We start from the raw sequence: 9,677 nt of genomic DNA, 5'->3' as shown, positions 1-9,677 counted from the left end.
ATCCCCTTCCAGCCCAGGCCCCAGAAATCAAAGCCTCCCCTTCCAGCCCAGGCCCCAGAAATCAAAGCCTCTGGTACGCCCTTGGACAGAGACCCAGAAGTCCAGGCCCCCAGTGCAATCCCTGGCCGCTTCACCCTCAGACCAAAGATGGGGGCCCCCAGCTCCCTCTTTCCAGGTAGGAGGCTCAGGAGTCAGGCCCTCAACATCAGCCCCGCCCATTCAGAGACTGGGCTAGTTCATGCGCGACACGGGGACTCCCGGGTCTGTGGGAGGGGCCCTGCCCTTGACTGGGCGGTGCCAAGAAGTCCAGTTTAAAAACTCGCGGGGCATAGGCTCTAGATCGGGGACCCGGCGGCGGCTCCGCGGGGGAAGAGCGAGGCTGGCGCAGCGCCGAGGCCGCGGCCCTGGGGGCCCGCAATCCGCGCCGCGGAATCCGCGAGGTAATGGAGGGGGTGGGGAGGAGAAGCACGCTCGACCCCTTGGGAGAGCGAGAGCTGGGAGTCCGGCTCTCACGAACCTGCGGAACTGAGCTGGAGCATTAAGCCTGGGTGCTGGGAGTGAGCGTACTCGGTGTTTGAAGGGGGTAGGGGTCCAGGACTTCTGGTGGTGATGGAGGAGCGGCTGGGATTCTGGGATCCTGGGTCCTGGGAGGGTAAGGAACCGGGGATTCGGAATTCTGGGTCAGGGGGTGGGGTGAAAGGGCTGGGAGCCCTGACCCCTGGGTACTGTGGGAGGAGGGGGCTGGCGGCCTGGTCTTCTGGCTCTAGAAAGGAGCTAGACGGAGTCCTGGGGGCGTGGTTGTTTAAAAAATCAGCCACGAGTCGGTGTGGATAAGGAGGCGCCCTGCCGTAGGGGCCCACGCTGGCCTTGACCCTGCCCAGGCCCCGGGAATTCCCGCGTCTCCACCCACCCTGGGTCCCCGGGCGGAGCAGGAATTCCCCACGTGCGGGGATTCCGAGCGCTCCACGCCTGGCCGCACGCGCCGCCTCTGAGCGGGACACCTGCGGTGCGCCGCCGGGAGAGGAAGGGGTGGATGGAAGATTCCCTTGCGTGAGCGCCGTGACGTCAGCACGTCGTGTCTGGGCAGTTTCCGAGTCCGCCCTCCCCCGCTTAACCCTTCCTCTGCTGGAACCCGGGTGAGGGTTGAGGGTCCGGACTTCCGGGGTGGTGCGGACCAGGCTTCAGGAAAATGGGACTCCCAGGTGCAAGGGAGGGCGAGGCTGAGGGCCCGGGCTCCTGAGTCCTGGGGAAAGGGGTGTTAAGCTCTCGGAGTTCCGCAGAATGGGGCCTGGACTCTTAGGTCTGAAGAGGGAATGGGGTCTGGACTTCCGATCCCCGACGAGCTAGGGGGCTATTGATTCGTCGTTCCCTGGGGAGAGGGCCCGGGGACTCGGACGCCTGGTTTCCCGGGAAGTGTGTCGAGGACAGAGAGGTGTTGGGCACCTGAATGTGCAAGTCTCCTGGGAGTGATACCCAGCGACCCCCAAGGCCTCAGGACTGGGAGATCTGGGGGCTGGGATTTTTCACGGAAGGTGGGGGGAGGTGCTGTAGAGGAGCGCCCTCCACCCCCTTCCTCAGTTTCCACGACGCTGGTGGAAAGTTGGGTCTGAGGGGAAAGTGCGGAGCAAAGGGAAGGAAACGGCGGAGGCGGAAGCTGCACCTGAAAGCTAAGATTGGCTTTGGAGTTCTCAGGCGTCGCAGTGTGCCAGTTTTTTCATGCAGGAGGGCGAGGGAGGGTGCCCGAGTCCACTCCCCCGCGTAGTTGGATGACTTAAGGAACTCTGATTGCTTCCCTCCCCTCTTCTTCTGCCCCGCCTCCCCCGCAGTGAGCCGGAGTGAACGCAGCCACTGCCCATCACAGACCGTGAAGAAACTCCTGGAAGAACAGAGGCGCCGTCAGCAGCAGCCTGACGCTGGTGGGGCAGCGGTAAGGCCCACGAAACCCTCTAAACTGTAACTCGTGAGGCCATGTCCTGTTGGGCAGACACTTGATGGTTTGTGAGCCCTTGACTCTCGGAGCAGATGAGAGCTGTAGTCCTGACTTAGATGCGCTGTGGGCGGGGCATGCAGAGAGGATGCTGAGGGATCTGTCCCATAAATTCCCCCTTGTTCCTTTTTTTGTTTGTTTATCCCTCTACAGGGACAGTTTCCATCTCCCCTGGCCCAGTCCCTGACCCCATCTGTGAATGAGAGTGAGGCTGGTAAGTCTGGAAACTCACCTGGTTCCCTCAGCTCACCTCCCCAGCTTTCTTCAGGGACTCAAACATTCCAAATCTTAGAACTTTGGGGAACTTGGGAGTCAGACTCTCTTTCTTGCTGGGACCCCGTAGCAGTTTGATCGCCCAGATTCTCTGAAGCCCATGGGTCTATGTACACAGTCCTTCAGTGTTTGAGGGGCCCAGGCTCCCAGCCTTTTGCTGGTCCCTGAGTCTAAACCCTCAGCCCTCTGAGTCCCAGCCCTTTGGTGTCCCACAAGTACTAGCTCTCAGGACCCTGGGAGATTCCAGGCCCTCACCCCCATCCTCCAGCCTTGGTCATGACTTCCCCAACCCTGGTAACCAGGCCTGCCCCTGCTCCTCCTCTCACACACAGGCCATTCTCGCTTCCCAGTACACCAAGAGACTGTGGGTTCTGGACTTGGCAGCCTGGCTCCCACCACGGGCTTTCCAGACTGGGACCCCAACACGCATGCTGCCTACACAGACAGCCCCTACTCTTACCCTGCTTCTGCTGCTGAAGGCTTCCCGACTCCTGACTTCTACCCACCCTCCGACCCAGGGCGGCAGTGTCCATTTTCTGTGGGGATGGAGGTGAGATACAGAGTGGAACAGGATGCTGAAGGGCCCCTAAAATTCCCAGTTGCCCTTGTGCTAGATTAAGAGCCCATTCTTCAGATGGGCAAAACTGAGGCCCCAAGGTCCAAGGTCACTCACTACAGATGGGGCACCCAGCCACCATACCTGGCGCTCTGTGTGTGTGTGTGTATCTATATATGTCAGGAAAAGGAGTTCTCAGCTGACTGGCCCTGGCTCACCCCGTGTATCCTTCAGGACCCTCTGGATACCCGGCTGTATGGAGAACCTTCCCTGCCACAGGCAGGATCCTGGAGAGGTTCTGGACTCCCCTTAGGACCCCCACAGTTGCCCCCTGTGGCCACTGGACCATCCCTGGACACAGCCCGTGCTCACATGCTGGCTCTGGGGCCACAGCAGCTGCTGGCCCAGGATGAGGAGGGAGACACGTGAGTATGGGGATTGCAGTCTGCCTGTTCCTGACTTAGCTGGAGTGCTGTGCTCACTGCTTATCCTCTACCTGTCCTCAGGCTCCTGCACCTGTTTGCGGCTCGGGGGCTGCGCTGGGCAGCGTATGCTGCAGCTGAGATGCTCCAAGTGTACAGACATCTGGACATTCGTGAACATAAGGGCAAGGTGAGGGCCAGGGGCCCAGACTGCTGGATTTGAAGGCAGAAGGTCTGGGGGCCTGCATTATTGATTTCTCAGAGGGGAGGAGACCAGGGGCCCAGCCTGACCTTCTTCTTCCCTGCAGACCCCTCTCCTGGTGGCTGCTGCCGCCAACCAGCCCCTGATTGTGGAGGACCTGCTGAACCTTGGAGCAGAGCCCAATGCCACTGATCATCAGGGACGTTCTATCTTGCATGTGGCCGCTACCTATGGGCTCCCAGGAGTCCTCTCGGTATGGCCAGTGGGCTGGTGGGGAGAATGGGATGGACTGGTTGCTCAGATCCTGGCTTCCAGAGCTAGGAGACCTGGGGAGACTCGACTCCAGCACTGTGCCTTCTCCTCCCCAGGCCGTGATTAACTCGGGGGTTCAGGTTGACCTAGAAGCCAGAGACTTTGAGGGTAAGCTGGGTGGTGGGCAGGGTCGGTGTGGCAGGTGGGGCTGGGGTGGGGTGGGCGCCTCGGATGCAGAGCCCTCACCACCTCTATCCTGCAGGCCTCACCCCTCTCCACACAGCCATCCTGGCCCTCAACGTGGCTATGCACCCACCTGACCTGTGTTCCCGGGTGCTGAGCACCCAGGCCCGAGACAGGCTGGCTTGTGTCCAGATGTTGCTACACATGGGTGCTGATCACACCAGCCAGGTGAGCTGGGCAGTGGGCAGCCGGCCCCTAGAAGGGTGTGTGGGGTAGGGCACCCGGACATCCAGGGCATTCAGACAAATGCTGACTTTGCCTCTTGCCAGCCACGTGAACTTGAGCACATGGCTACATTTCCCTGGGCCCCAGAGAAGAAGATCACTGATCTTAGGTTGTACTTACTGTTCATCAAGCATCGAGTGTCATGGATTAGCTAATCGAATCCTCACCGACCCCCTTTGACATGTGCACTGTTATTACTTTTACCACTTTACTAATAAAGAAACTGAGGCATAGGAGTCAAAAATCTTACAGCTTGTAAGAGTCAGAGAGGGGATTAGAATCAGGTAGTCTCGTGCCAGAGAACACAGACTGTCTCACTCTCCTCTCTCTCAAATAAATAAAATCTTAAAAAAAAAACTTTTGAACACAGATAAAATACAGAAAATAGTATATTCACAAAAAATTATGTCTTTAAAGTGAAGAACTCTTTTAACCTCAATACCATCATTTCACCTTAAAAAAAATTAAACTCATAATATCAAGTATCTTGACTGTGTTCAAATTTCCGATTGACTCTAAAGTGATATACATTGGTTTTTTTTTAAGATTTTTTTTTATTTGTTTATTTGACAGACAGAGATCACAAGTAGGCAGAGAGGCAGGCAGAGAGAGAAGGGGAAGCAGGCTCCCCGCCAAGCAGAGAGCCCAATACAGGGCTCTATCCCAGGACCCTGGGATCACGACCCAAGCCGACGGCAGAGGCCTTAACCCACTGAGCCACCCAGGAGCCCCTTTTATGTTTTTTTTTTTTTTAAAGATTTTATTTATTTATTTGACAGATAGAGATCACAAGTAGGCAGAGAGGCAGGCAGAGAGAGAGGGGGAAGCAGGCTCCCAAGACCCTGGGATCATGACCTAAGCCGAAGGCAGAGGCTTAACCCACTGAGCCACCCAGGTGCCCCTACATTGTTTTTTCATTAAAAAAAAAAAGAAAAAGAAAAAAAACTCAGACCCAAATAAAGCCCTCATATTGCCATTGTAAGACTTTTAAAGTTGTTCTTAATTTAGAGCTTTCCCCCTTCCATCTTCTGGTCTCCTCTTCATTATCTATTTGGTGAGCCAGCTAGGTTGTTTTGTCTTAATAGAAACACATCATATTTTTAATGAGGGCACGTAATAAGGTCTCATTGTGGAAAATATCTTTATTTGCTCCAAAATATGAAGAGAACAACTCAATATGGAAGTATGTATGGGTTTGTTGAGTCCCCTGATTAATGCTGTTCAAGTCCCATCCTTATAGATCAAGTACAGTCCTTGTGGGATGTGGGTACATTTTTACCATGCCTAAAGGAATGTGGGGTGGCCAGGGCAGCTGCAAGTGCAGAGTGCCTTTGGAGGATTAAGTAAGAGCCTTCTTCTCAAAGACACTTGGGCTGGAAAACTGTCAAAAGAAACATATAGTTCTGTGATGCATATGATGCGAATAGCACCCCTTTAAAGGTGGTAGTCTTGTATAGTGCACAACATAGATAACTGTGTAAGGAACCCCTGGGTGCTTGCAAAGGAGAGACAAGGTGTCTAAAGGCTCTTGGATTCCATGGGAGGGGGCTCTGAGTGTGAGGATTGGCCTGACCTCCGCCGTTCCTTTCTCTACAGGAGATCAAGAGCAATAAGACAGTTCTGCATCTGGCTGTGCAGGCCGCCAATCCTACCCTGGTTCAGCTGCTGCTTGAGTTGCCGCGGGGAGACTTGCGGGCCTTTGTCAACATGAAGGTGGGGACCTAGGTTGGAATGGGCAATTGTGTGAGAGGTGACAGAGAAGGGCGGGGGGCTTGGAGAGGCCTGTGGGCTGTGGCTGTGGTAGGGACAATGTAGAGAACCCAGGTGGGGACCGCATGGGATGTGGATGGCTGTAGATTGCAGGAATGTATGGGACATAGACCAAAGGGTGTGTGGAACGTGATTGTGGAGGGGATTCCAGGATGTGAGTAGGGGCACATGGAATATGGCTGGGAAGGCAGCGGTGTTGGACTCTGGAGTATACTGTGGAAGGCCCAGAGGCCAGCTGAGTCTGCATCTTTATCTGCCTTCCCCTCACTGTCCCCAGGCCCATGGGAACACAGCCCTCCACATGGCGGCTGCCCTGCCCCCTGGACCACCCCAGGAGGCCATTGTGCGGCGCCTGCTGGCAGCTGGGGCAGATCCAACATTGCGAAACCTGGAGAACGAGCAGCCTGTCCACCTGCTGCGGCCTGGGCCGGGCCCCGAGGGGGTGAGTGCTGAGCCCACCCTGACTGCAGAGTGGCCTCTGACCTAACGGACTGAACCCCTGACCCTACGCACTCAGGACTTTAGAGGGTCTGTGGCCCTGGCCTCTCTTTCTAGCCTCCCTGACTTTTCCCCTGTCTTGTCCGCAGCTCCGGCAGCTGTTGAAGAGGAGCCGTGTGGCACCCCCAGGCCTGTCCTCTTAGGACTCAAACCCAGAACCTGGACTGATTTTCCAGTCCCCACCGTCCTGTGGGACAGCCAGCGTATGCTAATGTTGCAAATCCATGATAATGTATGTGGAATGTCCTGCCATCAGGGTCTTACATTAAAACCCCAAAATGGCTTCCGGGGGGGTAAACGATCCCCAATATTTGGGGTGGTGTAATACCCCTCCCCTACCCACAAGGAGCCTTCTTGATGATTTCTGTGAAATCGAGGCCCCTTGATTGTTTCTGTGAAACACCCTAGACCCCTAACCCTTCCTCCATTGGAATCTTCTGGGACCCCCTCCCCTACTGAAGTCCAGTTCAACTCACCTAGAATCCCAGATGTGATTTCCCTACACAGTACTTGGGTTACCCCCAGAATAGCTCCCACTGTCATCTGGTAAAGCTCCCGAGATGACTCCCCAAACCCACACCATTCAGGTCCTTACCCCTGAGCATAGGAAGGACTCTTCCTAGATTGGAGTTCCCTAGGTCCTATGCTTTCTAATTCAGAACTCAACTGGCAGGGCCCCTATCCCAGATCTCCGCATTTCCGGTGAATCCCTCCCCTATTTGAAATGCCTTATTAAACTCAGTTTGGACTGCAGTGTTACTGTCTTAATCTCTGGGGGCATTGGTGCAGGGGAGCGGCCGTGGTGCTTGGCGGAGGAATCATGTTTGGATGACTGTGTGGGTGGGGTATGTAGCAGACTGTGGGTGCCAAGTCTGCATCCTTCACCCGTCAGTACCTGGTGGTCTGACTGCCTGTGGACATCGTGGGGCCACTGGTGTCTGCTCTACCCTGGGTATGAGCCAGGTAGCCTTGAGTGCCAATGAGTTGATGCCCTTTCCCATCTAACAGCCCTCAAACCAGAGACAGAAAGGAGATGGTATAGAAGGACTCCAGGTCCCTCACCTCTCTGTGAGGATAAATGTGGAAATGTGTGTTCTACACATGCTCTCAGAATTCCCCAACAGAATTAAGCTTCAGTTCCCTGTACTGGTTCTGGCTTGATGACATCCTTTCCTGACTGCTTTCCCTTTTCTGTGTCCTTTCCCACCTCCCCTACCAATAGATTGTCCTCAAATCCTGCTTCTGGAGAGACCCAAACTAGGAAGACCTCCCAATGACCCTTTCTCATAACTGCCCCACAGCCTCTGCTCTGGACTTTATCCCATTCTTATCACCAAAAGAGACCCACTGAAAGCCCTCTGACTCATCTTAACCCCTCACTGCTCAGAGCCTCTCATAGACAACAAATAAGCCTACTTGGGAGCATGTGCCCATGTCTCCATCCCAAAAGCGAAGGCTTAAAACAACCATCACTATTTGCTAATGATCCTACAGTCTGGGCTGGGCTCAACTAGACAGTCCTGCTTTGGTCACTCATGCAGCTGCAGTCAGCTAGGGGCCTGATTGGGCTGGACAACTTTGCTCACAAGTCTGACAGCTTAGCTGGGACCACTGGGAGTGGGCCAAACACCGTTTTCTCCGTCTGGTCTCTCCAGGAACGTGGGTGGTTCCAAGAGGAAGTGTTGTAAGAGAACACGTACTTGCTTGCCTCACACTTGTTGACATCACATTGGTCAAAGTCATTCACATGGCCAAGCCCAGAATCCGGGGAGGGGGCACTACTCCAGGTCTTGAATATTGGGAGGTGGTGTTTCTGGAGCCCCCTCCCTGTGTTAGTCTTCCACATCAGCAGCCCTGTACCAGCGTGCACTGCTCTTCTGTGGATGCCCATTGTGGCAGCTGACTTGTGAAGAATTCATAGGAACGTTATTCCGTAGATTCTAAGAACTTAACTGGAATGCATCTTACAGTCATTGTAGGGCATAGTTTAATTTCTGTATTTCTTCCTTTGCATAAAGGTATTTTATCTATCTAGCTCTCTATACACCCATCTGTCTTAGAAAGTGTGGGAGTGGGGAGTGGGGCAGAGGGGGAGGGAGAGGGACGAGCACACTCCGTGCTGAGTGTGGAGTCCAACATGGGGCTCCATCCCTGGACTCATGATCACGTCCTCAGCTGAAACCAAAAGTTGGATACTCTAAGGACTGAGCCGCCCAGGCACCCCCATAAGGATATTTATTTTTTATCATTGATGGCATCTTAGAGCCTACTGACATATACGATATATATCCCAAGATGTATCAACAAACACATGCACACACATATTAAAAATGACAGAATGATAAAATGTCTCTAAGAAACTGTATTATTAAACGAAAAATTAACAAATTGTTTTCAATGGGAAAAGAAGGGCAACTTAATGGCACAAGAACATCAAATGAACAATAGCAATCCCCTGCTGGAATTCCAGTAATAAGTCTTTTTAAACTAATTACCCTAAGTATCACCGTTAATATGTAAACATTAGTAAGGAATCACACGCTGAGCATACGGAGCAAAATGGCCTTTCTCTTCCTGTCCCACGGAGCTCCTTATTCAGTTAGCCCATTGATCACCCTTGACTGTGAAAACACAAAGGCAGCATTTTTTCCCCTATCTAGTCATTGGTTTTTGCTAGGTACAGTACAGCGCAACTGAAGGTTTAACCAGTATCAGAATGATGTTGGAAACCAGGTTCTCCAACGTAGCTGTATCATTGTATGCAACTCGCGTCATGTAGGCATCTTCTTCTTCCCGATGTCTACTAAGTCTATATTTAAGATACATGACTTTAATTACATGTATATATTATGATGAGACACTCTGAGCTCATAGGCTCTTTGGGAGAAAATCTAATTCTAGGAGCTTCCTCCCTAGGCCATCTGCCAGAAAATTGTGTACTAAGCTGACATTAGAACATGACATATTACTGCCACCTGCTGGGAAGTTGTGGTAAAAAGGCAAATCTACAATGTGTAGAAAGTGAAAGCTATCCCTTGGAATTTTGCAGTGCACACCCTGAACAGCATATGGGACAGCCTCAAATTACTGGACAGCAGGTTAGCAAAATGAGTAAGAATATGGTGACTGGAGCCAGGTTGTTCTGGTTGAATCCCTAGCTCTGACCCTTCCTAGATGTTGACCATTGGCATGTGATGTAACTTCTTACCTCCATTTCTTAACCTATAAAAGGGAAGAGTGATAGTACCT

General features: G+C 53.2%; 1 protein-coding gene across 4 annotated transcripts; it reads left to right on the top strand.

Annotated features, from left to right (window-relative positions):
- Positions 1-340: 340 nt before the first annotated feature.
- Positions 341-7,181, top strand: NFKBID (NFKB inhibitor delta). 4 transcript variants are annotated; one of them, XM_045988817.1, is made up of 12 exons: positions 341-440; positions 1,827-1,927; positions 2,141-2,201; positions 2,611-2,810; positions 3,051-3,241; positions 3,323-3,428; positions 3,547-3,693; positions 3,809-3,860; positions 3,955-4,103; positions 5,757-5,873; positions 6,208-6,372; positions 6,518-7,181. In XM_045988817.1, exons 4-12 carry the CDS (start codon positions 2,805-2,807, stop codon positions 6,569-6,571), a joined length of 987 nt encoding a protein of 328 aa, XP_045844773.1. In that variant the 5' UTR covers positions 341-440; positions 1,827-1,927; positions 2,141-2,201; positions 2,611-2,804; the 3' UTR covers positions 6,572-7,181. The 4 variants fall into 4 exon arrangements, with proteins under 4 accessions (XP_045844773.1, XP_045844772.1, XP_045844774.1 ...); XM_045988816.1 differs by lacking the exons at positions 341-440; positions 2,611-2,810 and having other exon boundaries at positions 1,174-1,927; XM_045988818.1 differs by lacking the exons at positions 341-440; positions 1,827-1,927 and having other exon boundaries at positions 2,129-2,201; positions 2,593-2,810.
- Positions 7,182-9,677: the final 2,496 nt, after the last annotated feature.

This window comes from Meles meles, chromosome 19 (genome assembly GCF_922984935.1).
Source record: "Meles meles chromosome 19, mMelMel3.1 paternal haplotype, whole genome shotgun sequence".
In the NCBI taxonomy this organism is placed as follows: domain Eukaryota; kingdom Metazoa; phylum Chordata; class Mammalia; order Carnivora; family Mustelidae; genus Meles; species Meles meles.
Note: the sequence above shows the minus strand (reverse complement) of the source record. Positions and strands in the feature narration are given on the sequence as shown.